The sequence below is a fragment of the Macaca thibetana genome, chromosome 1 (assembly GCF_024542745.1).
Source record: "Macaca thibetana thibetana isolate TM-01 chromosome 1, ASM2454274v1, whole genome shotgun sequence".
Lineage (NCBI taxonomy): Eukaryota > Metazoa > Chordata > Mammalia > Primates > Cercopithecidae > Macaca > Macaca thibetana.
Window position 1 is genome coordinate 218,086,979 of NC_065578.1, and position 18,620 is coordinate 218,105,598.

Sequence of the window (18,620 nt, forward strand, 5' to 3'; positions counted from 1 at the left end):
AGAATACAGTGGTGGTTTAAAAGTATGGGCTTTGGCCCTACCACAAGCTAAGTGGCTTTTGGTTTCCTTTTGTAAAGTAATAAAGGATTAAATGAGATGATGCATGTAAAAGCACTTAACATATGTGTGACGTACAGTAAAAGCCAAAGAAATATTAAACATTTAAACTCTATTCTTACTGTCACTAATTCAGAGATTGCTCATTGGAAATCAAGGCTGGGGATCAGCAAAGAAATACTGATGCCATTAGAAAGCTGAGGCATCAGGGTGACAAGGTTCGGTTGATGGTTGCCTCCTCAGCCCAAGAAGACAGAATACCCTGTCACCTCCCAAGGGACACACACATCAGGGAGGGATGGAGGCATACTTCATTCATTTTAGTAATTCCCAGCACATCACACGATAGATTTCACCTAGATTTGCCAGTTGTTAACATTTTTATCAAATTTTTGCTGTTTTTTTCACCTGAGACTATAGGCACTCACCACTGTGCCCAGGTAATTTTTGTATTTTTAGTAGAGACGGGGTTTCTTCATGTTGGCCAGGCTGGTCTTGAACTCCTGACCTCAGGTGATCCACCCGCCTCGGCCTCCCGAAGTGCTGGGATTACAGGCGTGAGCCACCGCGCCCAGCCTTTTTGCCCTTGCCCTTTCTCTTGTGCACTTACACGTATTTTTTCCATTGAAACACTTGAAAGTAATTTGCATTATGACATTTCGCCCCTAAGTATTTGTACATAAATCTCCCAAGAAGAAGGATACTCTCCTATATAATATACAAGGCCATTATCAACCCCAAGAAATGAGTCACTGATGCAGTAAAATTATTTAATATACAATCCCCAAGTAGTTCCACAAATGTTCTGTGTAACTGTTTTCCCCCAATGCAGGATTCAGTGTGGGATGACATATTGCATTCAACTGTCAGTATTCATTAGTCTCCTGTAATCCAGAATGCTCCCTGCTTTTCTATCTGTATCAGTCTTTCTTTCTTTCACAATGACATTTATGAACAGTCTTAAGAATTCATGTAGAATGTCCCATAATCAGGATTTGTCTAATTATTTCTTTTTTTTTTTTTTTTTTTTTTTTTGACATGGAGTCTTGCTCTGTCCGCAGGCTGGAGTGCAGTGGCGTGATCTTGGCCCACTGCAACCTCCACCTCCTGGGTTCAAGCAATTCTTCTGCCTCAGCCTCCTGAGTAGCTGGGACTACAGGCCTGCGCCACCACGCCCAGCTGATTTTTGTATTTTTAGTAGAGATGGGGTTTCACCATGGTAGCCAGGATGGTCTCAATCTCTTGACCTCATGATCCACCAGCCTCGGCCTCCCAAAGTGCTGGGATTACAGGTGTGAGCCACGGCACCCAGCCTAATTATTTCTTTAAGATTTGATTGAGGTTAAACATTCTGGGCAAGAATTTACTTAGGTAACATTCCATACCCAATTCTCTCTTGAAGTGATTCTAATCTGGCTTTTGTTCCCACCACTCCCCCAAAATTGCATTGTAAAAGTCACCAGTGATCTCCATGTTGTTAAATCCAGTGGTCAGACCTCAGTTTTCATCTTACTGGAGCTATTGGAAACATCGAGTTGATCACATACTCTGTTTTGAAGCGTTTTGCTTATTTGCCTTTTGGGAGCTCTTTTCTTGGCTTTTACCTGTTACATCACTGGCCATGCCTTCTGTGGCTCATTTGCTGAGTTCCCATATTTTCCTTTTTTTTTTTTCCCACTCTGTCACGGCTCACTGCAGCCTCCATCTCACGGGTTCAAGCAGTCTTCCTGCCTCCGCTTCCCAAGTGGTGGGGACTGCAGGCACACGCCACCATGCCCAGCTAATTTTTTTGTAGAGACAGGAGACAGGGTTTCACCGTGTTGTCCAGGCTGGTCTCGAATTTCTGGCCTCACGTGATCCTCCCACCTTGGCCTCCCAAAGTGCTGGAATTTCAGGCATGAGCCACAGCGCCCAGCCCTAATTTTTAAACACTGGGATGCATCAGAGTTCAGTTCTTGACTCTCTTCTCATTCTGAGTTTACTTGCTGGGTGTTTTCATCCAACCCTGTAGGTTTGTCTTTTTTTTTTTTTTTTTTTTTTTTTAAGACGGTGTCTCACTGTGTCGCCCAGGCTGGAGTGGTACAATTTTGGCTCCCTACAACCTCCGCCTCCCGAGTTCAAGTGATTCTCCTGTCTCAGCCCCCCAGCTAGCTGGGATTACAGGCACGTGCCACCACACCTGGCTAATTTTTGTATTTTTAGCAGAGATGGGGTTTCACAGTGTTGGCCAGGCTGGTCTCAAACTCCTGACCTCAGGTGATCTGCCCGCCTCGGCCTCCCAAAGTGCTGGGATTACAGGTGTGAGCCACTGTGCCCGACCTGTCCTATTTCTTTTCTGAACTCCAGACTTAACTACCAGCTACCCAAGATGTCGCATGGGCATTTCAAACTTAAGATTTACAAAATCAAACTTTGATTTTCTCCCATATCTACTGCTTTCCTGGTCTTACCTCTCTTGTTAAATGCCAACTTCATCCCTCTAGTTGCAGAGACCAGATGCCTTGAAGTCGTACTTTATTTACTTTTCCCTGCATCCAAATCCAATCCAACAGCAAATCCTGCAGATCTACTTCAAAATATACCCAGAACTACTTCTTCCCTCTTTCACTACTACCATTTCAGTACAGGACACCATTAAATCTCATCCAGATTCTTGCAGTAAATTTCTCACTCTAGAGACCTTTCTGCCTTCACTCTCCCTTCCACTTAGTGCTTTCCCTCTCCATGACAGTCACTGTGATGCAGATGAAACATAAGTCAGATCTTGTCACTCCACTGTTGAAAGCCCTCCAATGGCTTCCCTTCTCATTTAGAATAAAAACCAAAATCCTTACCATGGCCTACAAGGCCCTACATGATCTGGTCCTGTTAGCCTCCTCGATCTTCATTACTAAGATTCTCCTTAACTCACTCCTTTCCGGGTTCACTGGCCTTCTGACAGCTCCTCAGATATACCAAGGATTTCCTACGTCAGGTCCTCTGGTATCTCCTATCTACTCTTTCTCAGGAAGCCACTAGATGATGTGCTCCAGCAAAACAAGGGAGTAAACCAAGAAACAGGAAGGTGTGAGATACAGGAAACTGGGAATCCTACTCAGGAAGGAGGTGAAGGGAATCTAAGTGAAGGGAGATTTTAAGATGACAGCTGTATGCCAGGAAGGAGAGGGTCACCGGTCCTGTTTAGAGTGGATCACAAGAGTCTGGGGAGAGGCTTTTCTGTCATTTTCCTGTTTGTAGAACTGTTGGACTCCTTAAAGCATAGACATGTAAAATTTGGATGAAAATAAGAACTAAAAGAAGACATAATTCCGGCATAAGGTAATAAAAGCATCTAGGCTAAAGTGGTGACAGTGGAAATGGAGAGGGATGGATTTGAGATCTTTGGAAGGAAAGATAACTGGGACTTAGTGTAGATTGTTGTATTAGGGTTCTCTTAGAGGGACAGAGCTCATAGGATATTTATATATGTCCTATATATATTTATATATATAAATGGGAGTTTATTAAGTATTAACTGGCATGATCACAAAGTCCCACAATAGGCTGTCTGCAAGCTGAGGAGGACAGAGAGAGCCGGTCTAAGTCCCAAAACTGAAGAACTTGGAGTCCGATGGTCGAGGGCAGGAAGCATCCAGTACGGGAGAAAGATATAGGCTGGGAGGCCAGGCCCGTCTCTCTTTTTCACCTTTTTCTGCCTGCTTTATATTCCCTGGCAGCTGATTAGATTGTGCCCACCAGATTAAGGGGGATCTGCTTTTCCCAGCCCACTGACTCAAATGTTCGTCTCTTTTGGCAGCACCCTCACAGACACACCCAGGATCAATACTTGGTATCCTTCAATCCAATCACGTTGACACTCAGTATTAACCATCACAATTGTAAAACAGGAATAAAGGAGAAATCAGAGATGACTGTAGGATATCCAGTTTGGGGAGAATAGTAGTACCATTAACAGAAATAAGGTATTCGAGTGTGAGAACTAATTTTAGGAAAATTGTGGTTTAAAAAGTGGTATATAATATATAGAATAATATGTGCTAAAGGCCAATGGAAATACGACGACATATACTTATATTTTGAGCTCGTGGAACTCTTAAAAATTCTGTTTTAAAGTTCTTGTTCTTAGGTATGAGTGGTCTTTTTTACACTGACTTAGTTAATATGACTACAGATTAGCTTTAAATGTTTAACTGAAGTCATATGCTTGGGAGATGTTCGTATAGAAACGCAGGCCCTCCCTTGAGCCTCTTTTGTAAGTGAACGTGGGCAGAGCCCCCATGACCTAATCACCTCCCGGAGACCCCCTTCTTCACACTATCCCCTGGGAACTTGGTTTCAAAATATGAATTTGTGAGGGGGACACAAACATTGAGGCTATGGCCCTTCACAGTGTCTTTTTTTAGCGGGTTCCTGATTGGTAAAAGAAGGAAAACCAGGATCACCTTACAACTGTTGCCTTCCCAGCAGTTTTCAACTTTGTCACATGATTATACTCTGCACCTTGCAATTGATTCCGAATCAGACTCAAAAACCATTTTAAGCACTTACTGCAGTGTGCTGGGCATTATGCTAGATATACATTCTCTCTTTCTTTCTTTTTTTTTTTTTAATTTGTATTTAGTTATTTATTTTAATTTGCTTCCTGTACCTGGGCAGCAAACACAATCTCTGTTTCAATCCTTATGGCAGCCTTGTTTTATACACCTCTGCAGCTGTAAAAACTGCATTACTGTCCCTGTTTTGAGATAAGAAAGTTGAGGCTTGAGATGCAAAATGACATGTCCGGGATCACACAGCTGGTAAGTGACAGGGCTTGGACTAAAACACAGGCCATTCACCTCCAACCCCATGTTCTTTCTGCTCTACTGGGCTAGCTTTCAGATTTAGAAATATGCTTCAAAAAAAGTACATCTTCTCTTCCTGCTAGACTTGCAAGGGGGAGATTTTTAAAGGGGAAATACTTTGTGTATTTATTTCTCAGGATGACTTTTTACCTGGAAATGTCTTTTACTTTTACTTTTTTACTTTTGAGGCACTGGTTTCATAACCTTCTCTGCAGTTACTTTATGGTATTAGAACTGCTACAGAAGCCTGCAAGCTAATTGAACATTGTATCTCTGCAGCGCCAAGAAATCTGGTTACATAATAGTTATGGACCCCATCAAAACTCCTCAAATAAGAGCTATTGATAAATAACCATGTGCCAATTGTGTGCAGATGCAAAAAGACAAGAAAAATGGCTTTGAAGGGCCAGACATTTTATTTTAATGGGCAACCTGAAACTATATCTCATACCATGTATAGAAAGGAAACTGTGTAATACCATAGATGTTTTCATTGGGAGTTTGTACTTGAAATGTTTTTTTCTTTGTTTTTTTGAGACAGAGTTTCACAGTGTCACCCAGGCTGGAGTGCAGTGGCGCAATTTTGCCTCACTGCAACCTCTACCTCCCAGGTTCAAGTGATTCTTCTGCCTCAATCTCCCAAGTAGCTGGGAATACAGGTGCACGCCACCACACCCAGCTAATTTTCATGTTTTTAGAAGAGACAGGGTTTCACTATGTCGGCCAAGTTGATGTCAAACTTCTGACCTCAAGTGATCTGCCTGCTTCAGCCTCAAAGTGCTGGGATTATAGGCATGAGCCGCCATGCCCGGCTCTGTAATTGCAGTGTCATCATTGATTTCAGTTAGGTGTAACGCACTGGTATGCTGGAACCTGCTAGTACTGACATATGAGAACCATGTTTAGTGACGCCCATCACATTGGTAGCTTGACATCGGCCATGGTGGGAGTATTGACACCACTGAGATGAGCAAACACTGCAAGCCGGGGCTCTCCCCAGCACTCTGGAGACTGTTAAACATTAGCACACTGCTGGTTACACCATTATATGAAATTCTCATTTTGTAAGCTAAAGGAATGATTGAAGATTGGCAGTTTGACTTGGTTCATACTACTTTTAAAATGTATTATTAAAAAAATAAGCTGGTAAAAGATAACCAGGTTCTTAAAAATCAGTTTGTCCCTTTCAAAATCCTTAATATAACATAAATATGGAATCAAACTTTGTATTAACTGAAAACTAAACATTTATAGAGATGATTGAGTCAGTCATCTACATTGCTGATGGAAAAAATGTCACATTTGTAGGATTTAAACTAGGCAAATATTTTCCTTTAAAAGTGTGCTGTTTCCCCTGGGGGATTTGGGAAAAACCATTCCTTTTTATTGCTAGCTTATAGCTTTGACAAGTACTTTATTACTCTTTGCCTTGGCAGTTTACCTAGAAAATGGAGATCGTGATGTATAAAGGTTATACCTTTTTTTTACTAGAGACAATCTGTGGAAACTGTTTTTTGGTTGTTTTGGTTTTTTTTGGGGGGGGGGTTTTTTCTTTTTTTGAGATGGAGTTTTGCTCTTGTTGCTCAGGCTGGAGTGCAATGGCACGATATCAGCTCACTGCAACCTCCGCCTCCCGGGTTCAAGCAATTCTTCCGCCTTAGCCTCCAGACTAACTGGGATTATAGGCATGAGCCACCACGCCTGGCTAATTTTTGTATTTTTAGTAGAGATGGGGTTTTACTGTGTTGGTCAGGCTGGTCTTGAACCCTTGACCTCAGATGATCCACCCGCCTCGGCCTCCCAACGTGCTGGGATTACAGGCATGAGCCACCGTGCCCGGCTAGAAACTGTTTTAAAAATACAGAGTTTATGCAATATTTCAGTGAATATTTTTAGTTTTAGTGATCTGTTCATAAATGTCATATCTAAATAAAGATCTAAAAATATCCCTAAGTTTTTAGAATCAAAGAATCTTTAAGTGTAAAGATATCTTAGAATGAATCTGGTAACTGACAAGCCTGAACTGAGACCAGCTCCTGAGTCTCGGAACTCTTTATCTAGTGTTCTTTACCATGTGCAGCACTGTTAGCGCTTGGCCTGGCCTTTTCTTAAATATCAGACCAGACCAAAAAGTCAGTGTCCTGTGACATCCTCAGCCAGTAGTTTGTGAAATAGGAATGAAATAAATAGGATGTTGAGGTCTCACGTGACTTGACATATTTCTACTTTTTATTTATTTATTTGCTTCACAGCATTTGAAAGGAATATTTCTCCTTTTATTTACAATAAACAATCGTTTTTTCATTTGTGTTATATTTTTGTAAGTCTGTAACATTTTTCTCATTCTTTAGAGTTCTAAACACTAATGAATCAGGGAAATTTGCTTTGACTTGAAGTAGAGTAGGAAGAATGATATGTAAACACCAAAGAACGTCTCTGCTTTGCGTGAGATGAGTAACTTAAGAATTGCATCCTGTGCCTACAGTCAGATTTCTTCTGAACTGGTGAATGTAGTTTAAAAAAAGAGTTTTCTTAGTTTGATATCAAAAACATTTAGAATTTCAAGATCTTAATTTGTTTCAAATTTGTCTTCTCATCCAAGTGTTCATTTAATTTTCTCTGTTTTTTTCTTTGTTTTTAACAGATAGCAGAGTCCTATTTCCAGGAGGAGGACTGTATCCTTTTCTTAATTACATGAAGAAATTTTTAGAACTCTTAGAGAACCATTCATTTTTTTTCATTGAAGTATATTTTACATGTAATAGAATATACAGATCATATGGTTTCAGTGGTTTTGACGGTTGTATGTGCCCACATAACCACCTCAGAAAGCAACGTGTAGGAAATTTCTGTCACTCCACAAAATTTCCTAGAACCATCCAAAGTTTACCTTCATAAATGGGCCTTAATTTTACTAAAGTAAGTATTTGTATTTATTTTTCGAAAGAAAAGTTGTATTATTTTAATTATTTTTATGTACAGAACACTCAACAGTGTACATTTAACCCAGTTTAGTGGCAAGTTCTTTAGCCTTTGCCTTTTCGAGCTTGGCGATGCAAGCCACAGACTTGGGACCGGGGACATTGCCGCCCCAGTGACGGCAGATCTCATAGTATCTGTCGTTGTCATTGGTTCTGATAGCTTCCACCAGCTCAGCCACAGCGCCTTTGCCTTCCGAGTTCACCTGTGTGACGGCGACAGTGGTACAGGTCTTCCTGTGGCCTAGACAGCCCAGTCTTGCCTTCTCCCTGATAGTGCTGTAAGGGACCCCCATTTTACAACACAGAGCAGGCAAGAAGACAGCCAGCTGGAAGAAGGCATTAGCTGAAGAGTGTATTTTGACCAAAAGCAGTAGATTTCAAAGCTAGCTTGGTAGCAAGCGAGAGAGAGAGGACTTCTGAGTGATCATGAAGACAAAAAGCGAAACAGTGAGTTTTTCTCTTCCTTTTTTCTGGGTCGGCATTTAGAGCATTGCCCAGGGGAAGGTAGGCAGTTGGACAGCGTATCCTGACCTGACAAGAGGCAGATCTGTGTGACACAAATGCGAAGGCGAAAGCTCACAGGATCATTTACAAAGAAGTAGAATCACATGATGATGAGGGAAATCACTGTGGCAAGTTAATTCAGTGTTTACAAAAGACCATGTAAGTTTTTGCTCTGTCATTGTTTAGGCCTGTGGTCCTTTGGTCTTGCGGGAGAAAAGCATTCAGTGGGAAATAATAAGGATCAAGGTGACTTGGAACAGAAACACTGGACCAGAGAGTCACATAGGTGCTTGACAGAAAGTAAGGAGAGAAATAAAAAAGGAAACATGTAGATTCCAGGATTCCATGTGGTCCTGTTTCCTTAAATTACTTTTGGTTGACTCTGCAAGCAGACCTTCCTTGAGCATTAAAACCTTCTTTTAGTTTCTGTTTGCTGATAGTGTGGAATCCAAGTAGCTATTGCATAATATGCCACATTAAAATTTACCTGCTTCAAAACCGAGAAACATTACTAGGCTGGGCGAGGTGGCTCATACCTGTAATCCCAGCACTTTGGGAGGCTGAGGCAGGCGGATTGCTTGAGGTCAGGAGTTCAAAACCAGCCTGACCAGCATGGTGAAACCCCATCTTGACTAAAAATACAAAAATTAGCTGGGCATGATGGTGCACGCCTGTAATCCCAGCTATTCTGGAGGCTGAGGCAGGAGAATCACTTGAATCCAGGAGGGGGAGGTTGCAGTACACCAAGATCGCACCACTGCACTCCAGCCTGGGTGACAGAGGGAGACTCTGTCTCAAAAAAAAAAAAAAGCTGGACGCAGTGGCTCATGCCTGTAATCGCAGCACTTTGGGAGGCTGAGGCAGGCAGATCAGGAGGTCAGGAGTTCGAGACTAGCCTGGCGAATATGGTGAAACCCTGTCTCTACTAAAAATACAAACAAATTAGCCAGGCGCCATGGTGAGCACCTGTAGTTTCAGTTACCCGGGAGGTGGAGGCAGGAGAATCACTTGAACCTGGGAGGTGGAGGTTGTAGTGAACTGAGATTGCGCCACTGCACTCTAGCCTGGGCGACAGAGCAAGACTCCATCTTGAGAAAAAAAAAAAGAGAAACATTATTATAGACATGTTTAAATTTAAAAGTATTTAGAGTCCTCTCATGTTTTAGTAAGCTGCAAATTTCTCAACATCTCTAGGACATTGTTCTTCAAATAGGGGAATAATGTAAATAGTCTGGATTTCTCTTTTCCTTAAATGTTCTATTCAGATGAGAAAGCAATGAAATTCATTCAGCTAGAACGATTGTATCATGAGCAATTGCTTGCAAATCTTTCTGCCATTCAAGAACAGTGGGGTAAGTACAGACCAACATGGCATGTGGAATTAGCAGTAATCCAACAAGTCACTGTCTACAGAATTAACATATTTGACCTGATTTTATAAATCAGAAAATAGATGTTTCCATAGACAAGTTAATGTTGCAAAGAAAATAGCTTTTTTTTTTTTCTTTTTTTGAGATGGAGTCTCCCTCTGTCCCCCAGGCTGGAGTACAGTGGCGCGATCTCAGCTCACTGCAAGCTCTGCTTCCCGGGTTTACACCATTCTCCTGCCTCAGCCTCCCGAGTAGCTGGGACTACAGGTGCCCACGACTGCGCCTGGTTAATTTTTTGTATTTTTAGTAGAAACAGGGTTTCACACATGGTCTCGATCTCCTGACCTCGTGATCCGCCCGCCTCGGCCCCCCAAAGTCCTGGGATTACAGGCGTGAGCCACCGTGCCCGGCCAAGAAAATAGCATTTTTACCACAAGTCTGTTCTATTGTGAGAAGACTTTTTTCTTTGTATTTTGCTCTTCATATCAATGCCAAGAAAAGAAGACTTGCAACTATTTGCATTTTTCCTAATCACATTTCATGCCCTACTGGCTCATTTCGTCTCTAGGATGATATTTACTTATACTGAAAAGTAATAAGTTAGCTATTTCTAACTGTTGGGTTGTTAGAGAAGATAATTTTGCAGGCAAATCTTTATGAGTGGTGCTAGTTAACTGTTTTTGTTTTTTTTGCTCCTAAATATGTTTTGTAAGAGCCAGTGACTAACAAATACTTTAAATTTAGAAACAAAATGGAAAACTGTGCAACCACAGACAGTCACGCCTCTAAGGAATTCAGAAAAGGGATTTAATGGTGAAGATTTTGAACGGCTTACTAAAATTTGTGCAACACATCAAGAGTAAGTATATCAGAATTTCGTTAGAGTGAGTTGGAGTAGAATATTGAAGAAGCATTATAGCATTGAGTATCCATTTCTTTAATGTTTTCAACTGGAGACATTAAGATGGGCATAATATAATTATTGCAAAGCTCTGGTATTGGTTCAAACCCGGGGAACGCGTCAACAGACGACACAAGGCCATGTGGAGCAACACGCTGTTTTAATGAGCACGTGGGTGCAGACGGGCTGAGGCCTAAGATGGCGTCAGCACCACGTGAGGATGGGGCCGGAGTTTTACGGTCTCCTGTAAACAGGAAGTGTCCCTGTCTGATGTAACTGCTACGTGGTACCCGGATGGCCTCTCTCCATCCTCAGGGATACGTGTCTTCCCGCCAGCCCTCTTCCTGCTTCTGCTGTCTCACTAACGCACACTGCTGGCGCAAGTGGCCTTGTGCCTTGGGACTGGGCCTAACTACTAAAGGCATAACATAGGGGGTGGCGTGGGCACCTCAGAAACAAAAGAGAAAACTTAATTTTGGGGATTCTTGAGAGACGGGTTGGCATCCACCGTCCCGTTGTAGCAGGAGCATCGTCTGGATCGTCTGGTGGTTTACTGTGGTTTCAACAAGAGCTTTAATGGCTTTATCACTGGGATAACACAGGGGAGAAACAGGAGGACCCCAGTGGTGAAGATGTCCGTCCCTACCAGCGTTTTACATCCTCCTAAATTAGAGAACCACCCCCTAGAAGGTTTGCCGGGTCCCATCCCTTCCAGGTTGGGACTGGTCCATGGGCTACTTTTCCGATGTTTGAGGCGATTTCTAGAACCACTTTTCCGTTATCGTCTATGTTAAGACAGCAATTGGAGATACTAAACTCACCACAGACCCCACCCTCTTCTGCTAGTAAGTGTCTAGTACCAGCCTGTGTTGATAAATTGCCGTGTGCATTTGGTTTTGTTGTTGCGTGAGCATTTCCAGGGCTGAGGCGGTTTGGTTGGTGATGGTCTCTAGAGCAGCCTGTGGTCTGATTATTCTATTTAGCATGTATATGGGATGACCCTGTGAACCATCCTCAGCCCAGGTGACAGGACTGTAATATTCAGCAATCTGTTTCGGAAGCCACTCATCCTCTTGCCACCTTTGGCTTCCTCCTACCTTTAAGGACTGTTTTTCTCCGGTTATCATACACAGGGACTCTGAGGGTATTGCCCGCCTGCTTTGGAAGTAAAAGGAATCCGGGTTTAATTGTGGCTAGGCAGCAAGTACCTTGCCAGTGATAAGGTAGCCATGAGTAAGCCTGGGTTCCACATAGCCACAGAATCCATCAGGGGCAGTCCATCGTAGGCTGGTGTTCATGGTATTGTCGCATAGTGCACTTAGGCGGGGGTGTGCGGCCGAAGGGTTAGTGGTGTTTGTACAGTTCCAGGCCTTTGTCGACGAGACGCAGTTGAGGTAGCTTAAGTTAGAAGGAGACCAGGCTCCGGGGGGTAACCTTGGCCACCACTCAGCTGTGGAGGTGTTGACTGTTAGGGTTTGGTGACAGGGGTTTCGCCTAGGGCGCGGTGGGTTTTCTCAGTCCACTTGTGGGATGTTCTCGCCATCCCTTTTTTTTTTTTTTTTTTTTTTTGGCACGGAGTCTTGCTCTGTTGCCCAGGCTGGAGTGCAGTGTCACGATCTCGGCTCACTGCAAGCTCCGCCCCCGGGTTCATGCCATTCTCTTGCCTCAGCCTCCCGAATAGCTGGGACTACAGGTGCCCGCCACCATGCCCGGCTAATTTTTTTTGTATTTTTAGTAGAGACGGGGTTTCACCGTGTTAGCCAAGATGGTCTTGATCTTCTGACCTCGTGATCCACCCGTCTCAGCCTCCCAAAGTGCTGAGATTACAGGCGCAAGCCACTGCGCCCGGCCCTCGCCATCCTTCTTACTGGGTTGGTAGGTGTCCAGGACTGCGGGCGTTCCTGAGGAGTGAAAGTGAGGCTGGGGTTTTGAAATGCTAGTAATTAAGGGGGAATGTCTGTGCCGTGCCACAGCCACTGTTCACTCGTACGAGCTCCCCCACACACCCAGCGATTGGACACATTCGTGATGAGCCAGATGCGCTTTCCTAGATCTACAGACAGGTTTTTTTCTGGCTTGAGAAGGGATACGTCTGCTTGTAGTTTTTATATAGAGGGATGGAAGTACCACGGGTGATTTTCAGGGGTAGTTGTTGGTTTTGAGGCTTTTGCTTTGGCTGTAGTCTGTTCTCTCTTTATGTCCTCGAGCACTTGAGTGTTTATTCCCCATTGTCCAATTTTGGTGAAACAAAGCCAGTGCTTCCCTTTTGGACATATAGCCCCATTACAACTGCGAGATACTCCTAGATTTTTTACTTTATAATAACTCTTTCCTGATTCAACACATTCCTCGACTAAGGTTCCCCAACAGGATCTTTCTGTATGAGTATGGTGATGAAGGACTGTTGACGTGAGTATGCTGAGTGAAGAGTGTGGTGATGAAGGACTGTTGACATGAGTATGCTGAGTGAAGAGTGTGGTGATGAAGGACTGTTGACGTGAGTATGCTGAGTGAAGAGTGTGGTGATGAAGGACTGTTGACATGAGTGTGGTGATGAAGGACTGTTGACATGAGTGTGGTGATGAAGGACTGTTGACATGAGTATGGTGATGAAGGACTTGACGTGAGTATGCTGAGTGAAGAGTGTGGTGATGAAGGACTGTTGACATGAGTGTGGTGATGAAGGACTTGACATGAGTATGGTGATGAAGGACTGTTGACGTGAGTATGCTGAGTGAAGAGTGTGGTGATGAAGGACTGTTGACATGAGTATGGTGATGAAGGACTGTTGACATGAGTATGCTGAGTGAAGAGTGTGGTGATGAAGGACTGTTGATGTGAGTATGCTGAGTGAAGAGTGTGGTGATGAAGGACTGTTGATGTGAGTATGCTGAGTGAAGAGTGTGGTGATGAAGGACTGTTGACGTGAGTATGCTGAGTGAACAGTGTGGTGATGAAGGACTGTTGACATGAGTGTGGTGATGAAGGACTGTTGACATGAGTATGCTGAGTGAAGAGTGTGGTGATGAAGGACTGTTGACATGAGTATGCTGAGTGAAGAGTGTGGTGATGAAGGACTGTTGACGTGAGTATGCTGAGTGAAGAGTGTGGTGATGAAGGACTGTTGACGTGAGTATGCTGAGTGAAGAGTGTGGTGATGAAGGACTGTTGACATGAGTATGCTGAGTGAAGAGTGTGGTGATGAAGGACTGTTGACATGAGTATGGTGATGAAGGACTGTTGACATGAGTATGCTGAGTGAAGAGTGTGGTGATGAAGGACTGTTGACGTGAGTATGCTGAGTGAAGAGTGTGGTGATGAAGGACTGTTGACGTGAGTATGCTGAGTGAAGAGTGTGGTGATGAAGGACTGTTGACGTGAGTATGCTGAGTGAAGGATTGTCGCATCTTTCCTCCGTGGTGGAAAGACTGATAGCGCCCACAGCAGCTCTGAAGGGCTGTTGTGGACAGCAGGGCGGCTGCTGATGGTGTAAGGATCATGGTGAGGGATATTCCTGAATGAAGACTTCTGGTTGGAAGTGAGGCACAGCATCCGGTTGGGTAGATATAGGCCATATCTGGAAGCAGGTGTTTAGTCTTCCTTGTGTTTTGGTTTTAAGAAGAAGAAAATGTTTTGGTTAATTTCAGCTTGGTAGGAGAAATTGGCCTGGACAACCACTTATCTGTTAATGTTTTGGAGGAAGAAGTAGCCTTGGGGGTGAATTTGACCCTGGTACGATGGACTCAGTCGGGGAGTCCTTGGACTCTCACTGCTGTTGGCGTGCTGAGTATTACCGTGTAGGGGCCTGTCCACTTCGGTTGTAGCTTTTTGTGAGGGTCGGGTTGGCTGATAAACACGTCGGTGCCTGCAAGACAGTTATGCTGAGAGGACAAGAGGTGTCGGCAGGGAGAGGCGTGGCCTCGTTGGCTGCTTCATGAATGAAAGTCTGTCTGGATTAAGGAGGGGAGGTAATTCCCGAGTGGCTCAGAGTCTGGTAAGGGTGGAGGCCCTGAGACAAAAGCTCGTCCATACATGATTCCAAAGGAACTATAAAAAGAGGGTGCTTTTGGTGTTGCACGAAGTCTCATGAGGGCGAAAGGGAGATTTCTCGGCCACGACTGGCGGGTTTCTAGAGCCAGCTTGGTGAGTTGGGCTTTAAGGACAGAGCTGACCTTTTCAACTTTGCCTGAAGATTGAGGCCTGTAAGGGGTATGGAGAACCCGTTTCATTCCTAAGGATGTAGAGACGCCTTGGGTAATTTGGCTGATGAAGGCAGGCCCATCATCCGACTCGATGGATATTGGGAGTCTGAAACAGGGAATTATATGCACCATGAGAGTTTGTATGACGACATTTGCAGCTTCTGAAGTTGTTGGGAACGCTTCTACCCACCCGGAGAAAGTACAGACAAAGACTAGAAGGTAGCGGAGCCGTTTATCAGGTGGCATGTGAGTGCATCTACCTGCCAGTCTTGCCCAGGTTCTTCACCCTGGGCTTGGTGGTTAGAGAAAGGCGGCGGCCAGAGGGAGCCCTGGGGTGACACTGAGTGGCAGATAGAGCAGGACTGGGTGATCTCTCAAACACGGCTGGGAAGGTGAGGACAAGTGAGAATAGGGCGGAGACGTTGCAAGAGAGATTTGTAGCTGACCTGGAAAGAGTTGTGGAGGCTTTGGAGGATCGGCGTTGTTGGAGCGTGAGGAAGAATGAAGCCCCCTCCTTGATGTACCACGATCCTTGCTGTTGGAGGTTCTGGGCCGGGAAGTACTCCTTTTCTTCTGAGGAGTAAGAGGAAAGAACAAGGACAGGCACAGAAACTGGCCTTGCACGGTTGTGGGGCTCCTTGTTTGGCCACCGGATCTGCTAGCGCATTTCCAGCCGATACAGGATCGCCTGGGGTTTGGGGGCCTCTGCAGCGAATGATGGCAGCTTTCTGCGGGCACCTGGCAGCCCGAAGGAGCTTGCTGATGGGAGAGCCGTGTATGACAGGAGTGTTGTTTGCAGTTAGGAAACCTCTTTCTTTCCAGATGGACCAGTGTGAGTGCGCTGTGTGGAACACATAACGAGAATCTGAATATACATTGATCTGTTGCCCGGCTGCTAGAGTGAGAGCTCGAGTGAGGACGATGAGTTCAGCCTTTTGGGAGGTGGTGCCTAGGGGAGCGGATTGGCTTCACTAGTGTGGGCGGGTGACACTATAGCGTAGCCGCCATGTCGGCGTCCTTGGTGTAGGAAGGAGCTGCCAAGCTGCAAACCAAGTAAAGGAGGCGTCTGGAAGGGGTTGATCTGTGAGGTTTGGAAAAGGTGTAAGAAAGGTTTGAACAGTGTCCACAGAAGTGTGCAGGGTCTTGGGAGGTAGTGGCTTCAGGTAAGAGCATGGCCGGGTTTAGATGGGAGCTGGTTAGCCCGATGATTTGGGGGTTTCTATGAATAGAGCGTACAGTCGGAGGAGCCGTGGGGCAGACATGAGACAGTACACTGCGGTGAGCTAGCACATCTTGATGTTATGGGTTGAATAAACTGTTAGGTTGGCATGAAGGATAGTTTTAGACTTTCACAGGTGAGGACAGCAGCTGCCACCAGTGCTTGGAGACAGGCAAGCCATCCGAGAACTGTGGTTTCGAGCTGTTTAGAGAGGTAGGCAGCAATCGGAGGGCGAGTCCCTTAGACTGGGTTAGAGCACGTAGTGTAACTCCACGCCGTTCATTGAGATAGAGGGAGAAAGGTTTGGTGAGGTCTGAGAGAGTGAGGACGGGGGCTGAGGTGAGAGCCTTCTGGAGTAGATGGAAGGGTTGGGTAGTAGGCTGTGCAGGGTTTAAAGGCTCATGGAGAGGGCCTTTAGCAGCTTAGTGTAACAGTTTGGCAAGTAGAGCGAAGGAGGGAACCCAGAGCCTAAAATACCCCACTAGTCCTAGAAAAGAGAATTTCTTGCTTAGTTTGCGGAGGTAGGAGGGACTGGAGGAGGGATATGCGGTCGGTGTGAGCCCTCAGGTTTGCAGGGTAAGAGCTAGGCCAAAGGAGGTGACTGAGGGGTGCATATTTGTGCTTTCTTAGGGGAGACCCAATACCCCCACTCTGCCAGGAAATTGAAAAGAGAGATAGTATGGCCGTTGCAGTCTTTTTGAGAGAGGCTACACAGGAGCGTATCATCAACATATTGAAGGAAAGTGGACAGTTCTAGGAATAAGGTACAGAGGTTGTGAGCAAGGGCCCGGGTTTCAGCATCAGGTGCAAGGCTCTAGTATTGGTTCGAATCCCGAGACTGCACCAACAAACAGCACAAGGCCGTGTGGAGCAACACGCTGTTTTGATGAGCCCCTGGGTGCAGACGGGCTGAGGCCTAAAATGGCATCAGCCCCATGTGAGGAAGGGGCCAGGGTTTTATGGTCTCCTGTAAACAGGAAGTGTCCCTGTCTGATGTAACTGCTACGTGGTACCCGGATGGCCTCTCTCCGTCCTCTGGGATAGGTGTCTTCCGGCCAGCCCTCTCCCTGCTTCTGTTATCTTGCCGACGCTGACGAGCACTTGTCACACAAGTGGCCTTGGCCTTGGGACTGGGCCTGAGAAGGGAGGAGTTATTCATCCCCCCCCAGGCTTTCAGGCCCCGGGGAGAATCTTTCATTTATAGGTTCCTTTCTCAGTTTTTGTTGAGTTTCTTACCCTGAACTCAATAAAAGGTCAACTTTATGTAGGTTCAAAAGATTCTTCTGATTAGATATTTTAAAATATAACTTCTGATTTTGATCTGTTTTTGATTAAGAGATGAGCAGTTCAGATGGACAGAACTGTGTATTAGGGCTTTTGATTCTACTCGCTAATGTTTCTGTGTTGCAGTAAAAACATGACATTTTTAAGAGTAGTCTGATGCTGGAAAGCTAATAGAATATAGTATCTAACCAAAATCTTGCGAAAGGAAAACTGCGTTTACCAGGTAATTTTCAGTTGCTTGAATTGTATCAAGGAGCTGGATTTTTTAAACTAAAGAATAATAATAATAAGGCACTTACTTTTTAAAAAAACATCCTTATTCAGAGATCCAGATTTCTGAGGACAAAGGGACACAGTAGTGTTTAAACTAGTGCAAATTTCTGGAATTTAGAACATGAATTCTCCATACAAAGGCTAAAAGACTTTCCATTCTATGGATAACTTTTTCTCCTCTTCTCTCAGAATCAATGAGAGTAAACTAAAGCTCTGTTTGTTAATAGTGAGGCAGTGCCAGGTAATTGTCACGTAGTTCATGCAGCAGGTAAAGAACTCACAAATATTTATTGAACATGACATCAGCATGGTGTCTTTATGCTTCAAAATTTAGATAATTCCCCCCATATCATTACTCTTAAATTTTTGAATATTTAAAAATATTTTCAAGTTATACATCAAGTGTACAAGCTTGATGAGTTTTTGCATAAACATATGTCTATGTGGCTACCAGTCTGAGCAAGGTACAAGATACGGAACATTCCAGCCCCTCAGAAGGCTCCCTCATGCACCTGCCAACTTCGTACCCACCCCCAATAGTAACCACTGTCTGGACTCTATATAACAATATATTTGCCTGTCCTGTAATTGTATATAAATGGGATCATGCAGAATATAGATTTTTATGTCTAGATTCTTGCACCCATCAGTATGTCTTGTTCCATGTTGTTGCATGTAACAGTGGTTTGCTCTGTTTTATTGCAGTACAGATTTCTTGGATGACTATGCAGCAATTTATTCATTCTATCATTAGTAGACGTTTGGGATGTTTCTTGTTTTGTGAATATTATGAATAAAGTGGCGATGAGCATTTTTGTGTGTGCCTTTAATGGATATGTACATTCTGTTATCTTGGGTATTCCCTAACGTTTAATATTTATACTTTTTATCTGTTTCCATGGAGAATTCCAACAAAATTATCTTCAACCATAATCTATTTTAGACTAAAATGACATAAACTGAAATTTTTTAAATATGTGTATGT

At 44.2% G+C, this 18,620-nt stretch overlaps 1 protein-coding gene across 8 annotated transcripts in view; it reads left to right on the plus strand.

The window, feature by feature from the left end:
* CNST (consortin, connexin sorting protein) overlaps window positions 1-18,620 on the plus strand; it is a 116,449-nt gene that overhangs the window by 70,547 nt on the left and 27,282 nt on the right. For 7 of the 8 annotated variants that reach the window (XR_007721716.1, XM_050771618.1, XM_050771636.1 and 4 more), the window contains 3 exons: window positions 7,546-7,576; window positions 9,652-9,738; window positions 10,501-10,615. Coding sequence is in view for 7 of the 8 variants with exons in the window: in XM_050771618.1 (XP_050627575.1) it covers window positions 7,546-7,576; window positions 9,652-9,738; window positions 10,501-10,615 (233 nt within the window). In the remaining variant the exon portion in view is untranslated. Of the gene's footprint in view, window positions 1-1,164; window positions 7,406-7,545; window positions 7,577-9,651; window positions 9,739-10,500; window positions 10,616-18,620 lie in introns of those variants that run through there. The other variant, XM_050771676.1, reaches the window with a different exon arrangement.